We start from the raw sequence: 15,682 nt of genomic DNA on the forward strand, positions 1-15,682 counted from the left end.
TGGTTGACTCTTAACTTTTATAAAGAATATCTCTTTGGATTTGAGACTTTAGTCTTTGCAACTTTACAGATCTTCTTTATGCACCAAGAGCTTGTAACACTCCAAAGAGAAAGGAAAAATGTAAATCGCATCATATGACCCCTTTAATGTTTCAAAAAACACTGTAACAGTGAGTCAGAAATACTGACAGTTTAAACTGTTATATAGTTATGATGGATGAAGTCAATCCGCTGGGAAGAATGGAATGTTTGGCCTTCTGACTTTGTACTGTTATGCAAAAAATGTTGGAGTGTAATCTAAAACAGATCTCACTAGCTCAAGACATGTTTAAAATCTGTTCTCTGTTATCTACTCAACATACAACACACATATGTACAGCAATGACAGTACCAACACACACAGAGAATGAGAATGAAGCACAGATAAAGGTTCAGGCCAGCATATGTACCTGTGAGTGAGTCAGTGGAAGGGACTGAAATGGAGGCAATAACAGGGGCTACAGTGGAAGTTTGGGTATAAATGTGGGGGTCAGGGATCATGGAAGAGGGTGAAGAAAGAATAAAAGGAGAGGAAGAGAAAGGAGAGGTAGGGGCATCTACAGGAAGAGGGGCTATTGGCCTGCGCACATTAGGTCTAACCACTGTGGGCACAACCTGATGTCTCCATTCATACGTCTGGACCTCTGGGAGAGGCTCTGAGGTTGACATTGACCAGATGACAAAGGAAGATGACAGAAAAAGGAGAGAATGATTACAAAAGAAGAATGAAGGATGAGGAGATGAGTGCAAAGGGTTTAGGTTCACCCAAAAATGGCAATTCTTTTACTTTTATTCAGGCTCATATGGAAGTAAAATAATGACACGTCTTTAAAACAAAACCTACTGGTGAAGCGAACTAACAGCAGATGGAGATTATGCATTGCTGCTATTCCTACAGTTACCGGATATGCAACGTATCCACTGAATTTACAAATATGGAAGTGAATTCGTAAAGTAAAATAAAATTACTGAAAATTGTCTGTCGAAAATTATAGGACGCTTTTTTGTATAATATTTTGGAAATTAACGTGTGAATACTGATTGCTGAATTTTTTTATAATAAAATTGCATGTGAAATTTTTCCATTCAAAATATGTTCACAGCTTAAAGGAATAGTTCACCTAAAAAAAAATGCTCAAAATGTACTCACCCTCTGGGCATCCAAGATGTAGATGAGTTTGTTTCTTCATCAGAACAGATTTGGTGAAATTTAGCATTACGTGTCTTGCTCACCAAAGGATTCTAGGAGTGAATGGGTGCCGTCAGAATGAGAGTCCAAACAGCTGATAAAAACATCACAATAATCCACAAGTAATCCACACGACTCCAGTCCATCAATTAACATCTTGTGAAGCAAAAAGCTGCATGCTTGTAAGAAACAAATCCATATATTTAAGACATTTTAACTTTAAACCATTGTTTCTGGCTAAAATACCAGAATGTCCATAATGCATAAAAACACTTTCTCAAGTGAAAAAGTGCATCCACTGTTGTCCTCTCACATCAAAATCCACCCACATATTTGTTTGGAACTGCTTTCACTTGTAAACGGTACTTGATCTGTGCATATTTCTCTCCTGAATCAATATTATGGATAGAGGACTCTCATTTTAGCCGTAAACAACAGTTTGAAGTTAGAATCATCTTAATGATGGATTTGTTTCTTGCAAACACAAAGATTTTTGCTTAACAAGACGATAACTGATGGACTGGAGTCATGTGGATTGCTTATTATTGTGATGTTTTAATCAGCTGTTTGGACTCTCATTCTGACGGCACCCATTCACTGCAGAGGATCCATTTTGCTCTCCTGAATCAATATTATGGATAGAGGACTCTCATTTTAGCCGTAAACAACAGTTTGAAGTTAGAATCATCTTAATGATGGATTTGTTTCTTGCAAACACAAAGATTTTTGCTTAACAAGACGATAACTGATGGACTGGAGTCATGTGGATTGCTTATTATTGTGATGTTTTAATCAGCTGTTTGGACTCTCATTCTGACGGCACCCATTCACTGCAGAGGATCCACTGGTGAGGACGTGAAGTGTGGGGTCAAATATGGTGTCCCATACTTGGAATTTGTGCTCTGCATTTAACCCATCCAAGTGCACACACACAGCTGTGAGTAGTGAACAAACACGAACACGCACACCGTGAACACACAGTGGGCAGCCAATGCTGCGGCACCTGGGGAGCAGTTGGGGGTTCGGTGCCTTGCTCAAGGTTCTCACCTCAGGCATGGTATTGAAGATGGTGAGCAAGTGACGTAATGATAAATGTCCCCAAATCTGTTCCGATGAAGAAACAAACTCATCTACATCTTGGATGGCCTGAGGGTGAGAAAATATTCAACAAATTTTTTGGGTGAACTATTAATTTAAAATGTATTTAATTTTATGTATTTAATTTATTTAGTGCTTTATACAATACAGATTTCAAAGTAGCTTCACCGTAATTAACAGGAAAATAAGAATGTTCATCTTGTAAAATTATAAAATGAATTAAATTTTAGCTGTAAAGCTGTACAGAAGACAATAGTCTCATTATTCAGCTCAACTCAGTTCAGTGTCGCTTCAATTAAGTTCAATAAGTTGATGTTACAAAGTTAGAATTTAAGGACATTCACCCTTATTTTACTTCCAAAGGGTCTTTTCAAAAGCCAAAAGGTTTGAAACATCATGAGGGTGAGTAAATAATTACAATTTTCATTTTTGGATGAACCATGCCTTTAAAAGAAATGAGACATGGTTGATTCAGACAACGAGGATTAGAACTTTCACAGTATTCATGCTCCACTGAAATGGCATCCAAAACCCTTTGACAATGCAGATGATTTTTCATCTTAAACTCAACAGATGAAAACTCATTTCTTTTCTAATTTCATTAGTTTAACACATGGGCAAACAGGTTTAGAAGAGTTATCCTAGAGTGTTTGTTCTCTACCTGACTCGGCAACAACAGATGCATTGACCACAGGACTAACATCAGGAATGGAACTTAGAGGAGCATCAGAAACAGTGAGATGAGGAGATGACAGGAGAGTAGAAACACATGGATAAGGGATGGACTGAGAACTAAATGAAGCAGCAGGAGCAATGGAGGGAGAAACCAGTGATGCTGCAGCAGGAGAACGGATGGCAGCTGACAGGGTTTGAGAGCAAGAAGTAGAGACTGACTGAACGCTGGGCATCTCAGAGGAAGGAGCCACACTGGGAGATGTTACAGCAGGATTGAGAGTAATGGTAGAGGTGTCCATTGGTTGAGGAAGCACACGGGATGAAGACATTGCAGGAAGGGGGACATACATTAGAGGAGAGGTTTGTGCAGGAGGAGAGGAGGTCACTGAGGCTGGATGATGCTGTTGGTTAATATGCTCCGCAGAGGTGAGGGGAGCAGGACACAGAGTAGGGTGCAGCTTGGGAGGCCTCCACTCTTTTTGCCAAGATGCTGGAGTTTACCATGGCAAATGATGACAGAGTGCATGTATAATAAGTAGACAGTGTTACAGGGGGAAGAAAAAAAAAAGAAAAAAGACAAATGTATGATTAGCATAGATTTGCAAATAATAATAACAATGTAAAAAAATTTAAAAATTAAAAGTTTATGCCACAGCCATTTGCTACTTGCTATTGTTAATTGGAGGAAGGTGGTATTTCTAATTTAGGGTAGGGGATATTGACATTCTAGAGAGTCACCTATGTTTTGGTTCATCTTTCTATAACACACAGATTACTGTTGTTTTGAGCTTTTTATTCATAAAAGAATCCTGAAAAAAGTATCCCGATGTCCACAAACATATTAAGCAGCACAATGGTTTTCAACATTGATAATAATAAGAATGCTTCTTGAGCAGCAAATCAGTGTATTAGAATGATTTCTGAAGGATCATGTGACACTGAAGACTGGAGTAATGAGTAAATGCAGCCTTAGTAGACTTTTAAAAAACAAACAAATCTTACCAATGCCAAACTTTTATCTGGAAAAACTTGGTCAACTTTTATGAGTACACAAGTATATAAATAGACTCAAAGCTAACAAACATGGACTAAAAGCTATAAAACTCTTTCATAGGGTCTTTCACAGTGACTTTACAACTCTTTATGACCTCCAAATCATTTTCAGAAAGCTGGGTACTGAACATGAAATATGTGGTTCAAATTAAACTTTAAAATCAAATGGCATCAGATTTAAAAATTAGTTAAAATATGAACATCAGCCCCATGTACCTGTCTCAGTGGCAGAGGGCATGCTCGTAGGTTTTGTAAGGGCGGAGCCTGGCTCAGCCAATGAGGCGCGATAGATTTTTGAGGGCCGTGGTGCAGGTACAGGCATTGGACCATGAGGGGAGGAGCCAAACTCAAAGGAGTAGGGGTCGAAATCACAAGGGGAGGAGTGTGAAGAGGGAAAACTGTGAGGTCTCCAGGTCCTGCTACGAGCAGCAGAATGGATGGCTAAGTCGGGGGAGAAAACAGTGAGACAGAAAAGAGAAGAATAGAAAAGACGACAGAATGGAAGCAAGGTGAAGCAGCAACAGTAAAGGTAAAAATGAAAAATGTGCAAATATCAAATAAGCAAAAATACATTACACAGATAATGCAAGCTACAATACAATTATTTAGGAGCTATAGCAACTATCTTTTACTGATTTACGGGCAATACTCATTACCTTTCTGGGTTATATCAGGTAGAGGAGTCTGCTGAGGGGACGAGGAGGATTGAGCAGAGGATAGAGAGAAGGGTGTGCTAATCCCAGGAAGAAAAGAGAGAGGCCTCTGGTGAGGAACTGCACCACCCTCAGCAGAGCGACTACTCTCCAATAACTCAGACCTAGCAAGACCTCCAGATGGCCTTTGAGTGACAGATACAGCAACTTAAAGGGAGAAGGAAAAAATATAGCATGATGAGAGGTGGAGGGGTAAAAAGAACAGAAAATAGAAAGTAATTTTTGCTTAAGCTTTTTGTATATCTGTTGATGTGTGTGTTTAAAAGGAGGCAAAACACTCATTAGATTGAGGTAAATAAGGTTCATTAGATCAAGTTGTGACAGGGCAAGAATGGTAAAAGTCAGGGGCTGGATATATAGCTAGTTTGATGAACAAATTCACAGGGTGCTACACTATAGGGATCAGGCTGTTGCTTCCTTAAACATCAGCCTTAAAATTCATCTGTTGTTTTTAATGGGCAGTTTTCCAAACGTCAATTGAGATTCCTTTTAATGAATCTAGAAATGAAGTATGCTCAAAAGAAAAAAAATATAATTATAAAAATGTTCCACACAATACCTCTGCAGACCTTGTTGCCAGAAACAATAGTTTCTAATTAATTTCTTGATTTGATCTCTTAAACTACATTATTTAAAAATAGCTGTCTCAGAATTTCACGCAGATATTCAGCATGCAGATGCAGCATGAATATAACAAATTCAGTTTAAAATAGTCAAAATGTGAAGTAGTTGCAATTGCAAGACATATGAGATGCACTGATGTTCAAAAGTTTTTTTTTTTTTAATGAATAATTTTATTTAGCAAGGGCATTATATTGATAAAAAGTGACATGATATTTCAGAAATCATTCTAATATGCTGATTTGGTGCTCATACAACTTTTCTTATTATTATAATTATAATATAAATTTTTTTTAATCAAAAGTAGATACATTTATAATGTTAAAAAATATATATATTTTTTAAAAATGCAGTTCTTTTAAGCTTTCTATTCATCAAATAAGCCTAAATCCTTAAATTTAGAATAATATGAAATATAATATAAAATAAAATGTTTCATAAGCAGCAAATCAGCATATTAGAATCATTTCTGAAATATCGTGATACTGAAGACTGGAGTAATGGCTGCTGAAAATTCAGCATTGGAATAAATTACATTTTAAAACAGAAAACAGTTATCAGTTATTTGAAATTATAATAATGTTCCATAATAAAGTCTTCTTTCAAAAAAAAAAAAACTTTTTAGTAGTGCATGAATTTATTGTTGTTTTAACTTTTAGACACCTTTAAAACACACCAAAACTTATTAAAAACATAAATGACAAAAACATGTACTGTAAGTAATACCACAGAAGAGTGAGTTTGTGGATGATCTATGAGGTATGGACATGTACACAGTGCAGCGGATGGAGACCAGCACAAATCAGTGGTGATCTGCTGCATTGCACCGGGTGGATGAGTGTTTGTACCTGAGCCGGTCGGCGGCTGGAAGATTTTGGGCAGGGCAGGTGGATGCGCACGTGTAAATGCAGGTACAGTGAAGGCGTACGGGGAGGGGCGTGTCTGCGGGACACTGCCGGCAGCACGGGGGGGTTGGATATAGGAAGTGGAGAGGGGTGGGGCAGAAGGGTCAAGAGCGCTGTATGACAGGGGGCGGTACTGGAGAGGAACATTAGGCGTAATGAAGGAACAGCTCATCCGCTCTGGTTCAGAATGAGCTGAGAGAAATGATGATGATTATGGAGAAGGACAGACAAAAACAGAGGAAGTTAAGAGTTGAGAGGTAGCAGACAACAAATGCAGAGAGACAAAGAGGAACTCAAATGAGCAGGGAATAATTCAGAAGAGAAGAAAATGAGTGACACCAGGAAGAGATGCAGATCTCAGATAAACTCTCACACACACAAACTTATGACCACTGGTATGCTGAGGTCATGGGAATGCATTATGCAATTTCACCCACTTTCTTACAGATTCAAAACTGGCTAAAGAAATCAGTCTATCCAAATATAGTGTAGCAACACGAGTTAGAAAGTGCATTACTTCTGATAACCTTATTTCTAATATCTGATACGACATGAAACAATTATATATTCGGTTTGAAATTGTTTTTGTGATATTCATGATCTCTACTACTACATTTCTGGTTTTGACTTTTAGATGTTTCCACAAGTTTAAGTAGTAACATTATGTTCAATTTGCACAACTAAAGTAATTTACACTTGAGTGTATAATAACAATAATAATAATATTTATAGGGGTGAAATGGTGCCAGTACAAACATCAAATCTGTACAAAAATACCCATGGTTCATGTATAAAATAATATAAATATAAAATATACACAATAAGAAATATATATAAAAAAACACAATAAATATGTATATTTGTATGTGCGTGTATAAATTTAAATATTTATTGTATTATTTTATACATTTCTTTTTTTTTATATTTAATATTTATATTATTTTATGGTATTTTGTACAAATTTTATGTTTGTGTTTATACATGTGTGTGCTTGTTTGTTTTTATATAAATTCTATATAAATAATTTAATAATGTATATAAAGAAGAATGCAAAGAAAAATCTTAATGCATATACATATATATGTATATGTAAATTTAGAATATACAATAATAGATAAATTAATATAATCATACACATTAAATGTTACTGAACTAAATTGTCCAAGTGCATTATTTATACATTGGTGCATTTTGCTATAGCATAAGACTTAATAAAGGGGCTCATTGAAAAACAAACCAATGCAAATGAATAAATATCAGCCAATCACAGTGTCAAATTTTCAGTTAGCACTATCAAGCTTCAGATTTCTTAATCAGTGCTGCCCAGTTGTGATGCAAGTATTTACCAACCTGAAACAGTCATGATACAAATTGAGCAGTAGAAAACTGTAACACCCCATAGTACTTCATTTGAATATTATCATACCAAAAAAACAAAATGTTAATTCCAGTGTAAAGGGAAGAAAGAGAGTGGAAAAATAAGCCAGAGCAGTCAGTAATCTACCTGTGTCAGAGGGACCTGTGTCTACAGCAGGTCTCCAAGCCTTGTCATGTATTCTCCTAGCTGGAGGAAGAGGAGCTGACCACAGACAGAAAGAACAGAGCGACAGACAAAGAATGAAAAAGAAAGAGACTGTTTGAGAAAAGAATAACAAAAAAAAGAATTCTACAATGTGAAAGAGAGATAATATTTCCAGATTCTGTGTTTGTCGTGGCCAACCGCATGTAAGCTACCTTTACAGCTGTAATACAGCATTAACTGGCAAACATTAAATCAACTCAATACAACCAAACCACTAAAATCAGCAAACAACCAACAGGTTATCTACATCTCCACCAAGTTTCATAAAACCAGGAAACAACACAACGCCAGAAAAAAAAAAAAAAAACTGCAAATATCCTTTTCAGAACAGGAAATGCCTGTTTCTAAACTTGTTTCCAAACATCTGGTTTCAGCGTCAAGGTTTATAGTATGTTTACTTAAGACTGTGAGTGTATGTCAGTATTACCTATTACTGCTGTGGCCATTTTCACTGCTGCACACATTCTTTTGTCCTCCTCTTCATCGCTGTCATTGAAGTCCTCCAGGTTTCCAATGTCAGACTGCTTCAAACTCATCAGACTCGCCAGACTTTGCATGTCTTCATCACTGAATACACAACACAGAATACAGTACGATAATTGAAGGCCTACTAAAACTATAGATCAGTAAAGTTAATAAAATGTAGTTCACACTGTATGTGTCGTCTGCTTTGACTGATGCTTTTACATCATTACACAGATCTAGAGAAACACATTTTCCTAGTGGAATGTTGAAATCATCCGAACTCACGTAGCTTTGCCCTCCTTCAGGAAGACACAGGACAAGGTGAGTTTAAGTGTGGCATCCAACACTTTCACAGACAGAGGCTTTAGTGTAAGTGCCAGGTCAAACTGGGTCGGGGTCGCGCTCGCGTATTTCTTCATGTTCACATCCACTGACGCTAAAGCTTTTCGGTGGCCCTTTGTTTCCTGTTGGGATGAGATGGGGTTAGAGCACAGTACTTTCAAACCGTAGCGTACTGCCAAATCGATGAAGCCATCACAACATAATTCAAGACATGCTTTTCAAAATTGCTGTCTTTTGATAACAAAATATTGCAAAAGAGAAATACACATAAAATGTTCCTACAACCTCCTGACCCGTTTCTGTCACAGCCCTCAGTTTATTAAACAGAGGAAAAGAGACAGGGAGTGGCCCACACTTTTTTAACCAAAACAGAAATGCTTTTGTGGTTGAGGTTAGCAAACAGCTAAAATTGCTAGCAGCCCCTTTAATAAACAGGGTGAGATTACAGAGTAGAAAGACTCACATTTTCTATGATGAAGGTCCAGTCTTTGTCCTCAAATTCATCTGCATTTGGATCCTAAAGGGAAAGTGAATATTGCTGATTATGTGGACATGGATTATAGGGCATTTAAATAATATTTATACTATAACATAATGACAAAATTCATGTTTACAACTTTTATTAGTTTATAATTTTCATATTTAAGCACCACTGCTAAACACCACAGTTTAGGGATGATTTAATTTTTTATGTTTTCGAAAGAAGTCTTTATAAGTTTGCCAAGGCTGCATTTATTTTTTCAAAAACACAGTAATATTATGAACTATTATTACAATTTAAAATAACTGTTTTCCATATTAATATATCTTCAAATGTAATTTATTCCTGTGACGCAAAACGGAATTTTCAACATCATTACCCCAGTCTTCAATGTCACATGATCCTTCAGAAACAATTCTAATATGCTGATTTGGTTCCTAATGTTGAAAACAGTTGTGCTGCTTAAAATTTTAGTGAAAAATATGATAATTTTTTTCAGGATTGTCTTATCAATAGAAAATTAAAAAGAACATAATTTATTTGAAACAGAAATTTTTGGTAACAATGTGATTTTTTTTTTTACAATATCAAAATCCATTAAATCATTGCTGAATAAAACTATTAATTTCTTTAAAAAAAAAAAATCGTACTCAAACTTTTAAATGGTAGTTCATGGAATTCTTTTTATATCATATATTCACCTTGAAAAGAGTGACAGTGATGTCCATGCTCTCAGGAACCTGCCAAACCACAGTCCCCCTGTATGGGTTCTTGATACCTGGCTGCCAGCCATGAAGCTGATCAAGACAATGAGAATACTGCTATTAACACAGCTGCTGATACCCAGTCAGATAAACATATCTGATGTTTACACAATGAAAAATAATAAGGTATAAAAGGATTAGGCTTCATCTATATTAATGAATCATCCCACTGTATTTGTGTGTTGAAATTCTTATTGCATCACCAATCAGTGCCACCAATTGATTTATGTGCTAGGAGGAAGTACTTGTTCTTTCTGCTTTGCAAACATTTTCTGCGTGGTTACTAATGACACTAATATGCTGATATTTATTGTCCTCCTCTGTAAAATTTGTAAAGATTCAATTTAGACAACACGTCCTGACTCGTAATCTTAAACGAGAAAAAAAAAATATGTACTGTTCTGCACTTACAGTTGTGCTCTAGCTTTACTATTCCAGTTTAATAAATGTCAAGGTACAGTAACCACAGCCACATCTTTATATAGCACTTGAAAACTATAAACGTGGAAACAGTAACTCTAAAAGCCCACATCCTCCTTCTACCTTGCTGCAGATGCGTCTGTTTCGTCTGGTCCAAACCACTCGCAGTTTGTCTGGCTGCCTGTGAATGACAAATAACACACAATAACATGTAACAAAGCAGAAACATCACAGCTCCTGTTCCACACTGAGAGTACATATAATACACTATCATTCAGTTTGTTTAGTGAGCATGGAACAATGGACGATGCTGTATTGCTCTTCACAAAGAACTGAAATTTAAAATGACTCAAACAGTGAAAATATAACTAAGATTTTCAATCATATACCTAAAATTCCCTAGGGTATTGCTTTAAGGAGGTTAGTCTCCATCAGCATGAAGAAAGGGACTACTATCCTGGGCACTCAGTTTGGTTATTAGGTTACTCATCTGACCCACATACAGGAAAACATTAGCTGGCTTTATTGCGTGGAATGCTGGAGCTTCTTTAAGATCAAGTTCATATTATTTGTTCCTGTTCTAACAGGCTAGCATTTTGCATAATGTGAGCAGTTGCAGAACAAAATATGTTTCTGCTATTTAAAAAAGTAACTGAGAGACGCATCATGACAGGTCAGGCCAATATCCAACACATGTGACATATCTTAAAATATGTCCATGCTAACATGAGAAATCATTTGAGATAAAAGAGTTCACTGTACTATGAAAACATACTGTAATTTTCATCTCAAAACAGCCAAGTCCAAAAAGTAGGGATATAACGATTAACCGCGAGCCGGTTGAAAATCGATTTAAATATGTGATGATTCAAATCAGTTGAGATGCTAAACAAATCGCGATTCAATTAGGGGTAGGAGTTTATATGAATCCATGTCTGAGGGGAACTTGCTGTCTTTCGATGGTATAATCGTGAGTTGAGTGAATCGTTACATCCCTACCAAAAAGAGATTGTTTTATTGAACCAAGGCTACAAAAAGGATTAATTATACACACTTACACAACTTTCAGACATCAGACAGATGAATCCTTGACCACCCACATTTAAATGCCAACAACATATATTCTGTATATTTAAAATCAGTGAAATTATTTTTGCATAATTACTGATGCATACATTTTGCATAAATACATTTAGCATGTACATTAACTGACAGTCACCACTGATAAGCTACTACTAAATATTGTAGAAACTTAATTTTCTGTAAAGTTGCTTTGCAACGTTGAATTGAATAAACCTGAATTGAATAAATTATAATGAAAAAAAACTTTTAAAAAAACATACTGCTATCACAAATGGACCTCAGGTTTAAAAAAAATATATAATAATAATAGTAAATATATTACCTTATATAAACAATAAAAATATTACCTTTTTAAAAAAAGAAGTGCAAGTTAATTGTAAGCTAAAGTGACTGAGTATTGACAGAGAGAGGTGTGAGGAGGGTTGCCCTTAAATGTGGTTGTGAGAAATATAACCTGAAACTTGCTCTACTTTTCCCCAGTGTCTACATCAAACTGATCTCTCTTCCCTCAATGGAGGGTGTGGACTCTCCTTACAATAACATTATCAGATCAGCTGTTTAACTTACACACACTATGCCACTTCCTCATGGAAGTGATTTTGGTTCAAATGTCTCATTTTTAACCACTTTTTCTGTTTTGTTTTGTTTTTTTGCCAATTACCTTTATGCTAAATCTCAACAGCAATGCTTCAATGCTTGTTTTGAACACATACAAAAGTGAAAATGTCTGCACTACTAAATATTTTCATAATTTTAATGGTAAAAGACTGTAAAATGCTACAGAAAAACCTGTTGATTGGTTAATGGTAAGTTCCCTTACTAAACTACTATATTCTACATGTGGCTTTCTCATTATCGTCTGTGTTTTGTGATGGTTGTCAGTTTATTATAAAGGTACAAAACAGATTTTAGTAATTCAGTAGGCTGGTATTTTAACATTGTGTCATGAATTGTGAATCATGCATCATTGTTAATGAAATATACATTGTTATATACTGCATATTTAAGTTCAATCAGTAAAACCTAAAACGTTACTTCCATATTTGTGGCATTTCTGGCAACCACAGCTGCCATTTCTTACCGTAAATTTCACAGTTAAGTGTGAAATAACACAAAAGTGCAAGCTATGACCAACCATACACTATTTATATGTGCAGATGACTATGCAATTATACAACTCTCATATCATGCAGGTCGTTCCTTTAATCTTGGGATATAAGTTACATGGCTTTGCTTTTCCAGGCATCCCATGCAACCCACCTGTAACATCTATCACTCAATAGTACACCTGGAAAAGTGCTGATCAGTCAAATAAATGGGACATGAAGTGCTTCTATAAAATAATTTCCTCAAACTGATAAAAAAAACAAATGATGGCAGTAGGGATGTAACGATTACCGTTTTGACGATAAATCATGATAAAATTCCCCACGGTTAGTATTACCGTTTCATCTTTTAATTATCATTAAAACCGTATTAGATTACCGCGATTTGAACAACTCGTGATAAATAAATACTGTCCAGCATAAAGCACAGTTTTAAGTAACAGTCTCACGTGCGCACAGCACGCTGAGTAGTTTCGTTTTGAGTGAAAACAGGGCGGAAAAGCTGGGAGGTTTTAAAAGAATTATACAAATGAATATATGAATTAATTAATTATAGTATGCGCGTCTGTGCGTTTCTCTTTTTAGAGTGAGTTTACTTAAAACACAGCGATTTTATCCTCTTGTTGCTGGAAAATATAACGTAGCGATTCAGGATTTAAACTGTTATTAATAAAAGTCGTGGGGCAGCGTTGACAACTTTCTTTTCTCCTGGATGTGTGAGCTGCGCGATCTCCGATATATATATATATATGTATGTGTGTGTGTGTGTGTGTGTGTGTGTGTGTGTGTGTCAGTAAGCAGCGCATTTGGTGAAGTGATTTATGTGTCTGTACTTTTTGAACATCTCCAGCACATGTTAACAATGCCGTGATGATACTGATAACCGTGATAATTTTGGTCACTATAATCGTGATAAGAAATGTTCATGCCGTTACATCCCTAGATGGCAGTAGATTATGTCTATGCATGTTAACGTGGCATTTGAAGTCATAATAAAGAAAAGGAAAGGTGGAGAGAGAGAATCGTGGGCCTCTGGGTCTCGTATTGCAGGTCAGTGTCAGCAGAAGCTGCGTGAATGGATGCAAGAGGCCAAGCGAGTCATGGGGTTCACAGAAATAGACTTGGAAATGGCACACGCATTGATATAAAGTGGCTGAAGCACAGTGCTACATCTATTAAACTGCATAAGAAGGGAATCAAGTTTTATGCCCACAAACAACTATTTAGATTTGAGGTACTGAATGGTGCAATGTTTAAACTTGTTACTTGTTAAAATGTTACACAAATGTTTTAAATCATATGTCAAATAATAACCCAGTTAAAACACTACGATCAGAGATTCTTGTCTTGTAACAATGACCACATTTCACATTCAAGAACTAGCAGAGTCATTTAACTGATAGAATCAACCAGTTGTTCTGAGGTCAGACATTGTGAAGTCATGTGACTACACAAGACACACTCTTAATGGACCACAGAGGGCTGCAGCGACCACAGAAGTCAGATGATATCATCGCAGCATCAGCTAATATTACTGAATGTTCCATGAAATGCACTACTGTTCAAAGGTTTGGGGTCAGTAATATTTTTTGAAAGAAACTAATACTTGTATTCAGGGTTGATGCATTAAAGTAATCAAAAGTAACTGTAAATACATTTATAATTTTACAAAAGAACTCTGTTTCAAATAAATGCTGTTCTTTTGACCTTTCTATTCATTAAACAATTCTGAAAAAGTGTGTCATGGTTTCCACAAAAAAAATTTTTGTGGCACAACTGTTTTAAACATTGATGATAATAAATGTTTCTAAGCAGTATTAGAATGATTTCTGAAGGATCATGTGACACTGAAGACTGGAGTAATGATGCTGAAAATTCAGCTAGCACAGGAATAAATGACACATTAAAATATATAAAAATACAAAACAGGTATTTTAAATTGCAATACTATTTCACAACATTACTGTTTTTATTGTATTTTTGATTAAATAAATGCAGCCTTGGTGAGCAAGAGAGTTCAAAAACCAAATCTTACCAACTCTTAACTTTTAAACAATAAAAGGCTAACCATGTAGTATCTCAAAGTGAACATGTTTCAGCCTATAATAAAGGCATGTCTACACCATCTGTCTGCATTTTAGGCTCGATGCCTAGTTTTCAAAAATAAATCAATAAATACACAAATAAAAAAATAAACAAACATCTTTAATCATTCCAGCCATTCCACATACCCCAAATTCTTCTGAGCTAGCCATGTTTCTCTTAACACTGACTCTATGATAAAGTCAAAAGAGTATGAATCCTTCTTTTCCTTCTACTAACATTGTTTTGATGGAATATTGATTACAAAAATCCACTGTCACATGATGTTAATTCACCTTATGATGTTGTTTGTCAGGAAAATAAAAAAATTTTAAGTTTGCCTACAATGCAGGAGCATTTATTTGTAAAAACGGATTATTGAGATAACTGCATTGAAATGACAGTATTTCAGATTTAGATGACAGCACTCAACTAATAACTATAACTAAGCAAATAAAGGACACCAGAACTCTCCTTACATGTGTGCGTCTAATGGAAGGTCTGTCTGGACTTGCCACACTGCGAATGCAAAGTCTGGCACACCTGACTGAAGCTTTCTGAATGTTTCTTGTGATCTTAAAAATATTTTAATCGAAATGCTTCCACGTTAGAATTTAGTTTTGTATACAAAAATAAACTGTGCTTAATTAATGAGTTGGGCAGTAAAATAAACGGAAAAAACAAGCAACAAGTGGCTCAAAAAGCACTCCTTCAATAAAAGCATCCCACACTCTAAAAAATGCTGGGTTAAATACAACCCAGTGCTGGGTAAAATAGGGACAAACCCAGCAATTGGGTTGTTTTGACAGCAATGGGTTGTATTTAACCCAGCATTTTTTAGAGTGCAGATAGCACCTCAAGCACTTTAGAAAATGAGTGCAGAGCTGCAATCTAGATAAACGCTAGCAAATTTGACCCAACTCAGATATTTTTGAAATGGTGAAATACATATAATAAAAGACTATGTGCATGACTGCATGGAAATAAATGGCTATGCTTACACTCTAAAAAATGCTGGGTTAAATATAACCCAGCGCTGGGTTAAAAAGGGACAAACCCAGTTAT

The 15,682-nt window shown here is 35.8% G+C and overlaps 1 protein-coding gene across 5 annotated transcripts in view; it reads right to left on the reverse strand.

The window, feature by feature from the left end:
* Positions 1-15,682, reverse strand: part of LOC107679270 (uncharacterized) — a 35,597-nt gene that overhangs the window by 19,088 nt on the left and 827 nt on the right. For 2 of the 5 annotated variants that reach the window (XM_016474787.1, XM_016474784.1), the window contains exons 2-11: positions 10,470-10,527; positions 9,864-9,959; positions 9,145-9,198; positions 8,625-8,803; positions 8,302-8,441; positions 7,797-7,871; positions 6,236-6,484; positions 4,710-4,913; positions 4,270-4,494; positions 2,987-3,490 (exon numbers count right to left, since the gene is read on the reverse strand). In XM_016474787.1, coding sequence (XP_016330273.1) covers positions 2,987-3,490; positions 4,270-4,494; positions 4,710-4,913; positions 6,236-6,484; positions 7,797-7,871; positions 8,302-8,441; positions 8,625-8,803; positions 9,145-9,198; positions 9,864-9,959; positions 10,470-10,527 — 1,784 coding nt within the window. Of the gene's footprint in view, positions 1-448; positions 695-2,986; positions 3,491-4,269; positions 4,495-4,709; positions 4,914-6,235; positions 6,485-7,796; positions 7,872-8,301; positions 8,442-8,624; positions 8,804-9,144; positions 9,199-9,863; positions 9,960-10,469; positions 10,528-15,682 lie in introns of all 5 variants that reach the window. The other 3 variants (XM_016474788.1, XM_016474785.1, XM_016474786.1) reach the window with 3 other exon arrangements.

Source organism: Sinocyclocheilus anshuiensis, unplaced genomic scaffold, assembly GCF_001515605.1.
Source record: "Sinocyclocheilus anshuiensis isolate Anshui unplaced genomic scaffold, SAMN03320099.WGS_v1.1 scaffold1644, whole genome shotgun sequence".
NCBI lineage: Eukaryota > Metazoa > Chordata > Actinopteri > Cypriniformes > Cyprinidae > Sinocyclocheilus > Sinocyclocheilus anshuiensis.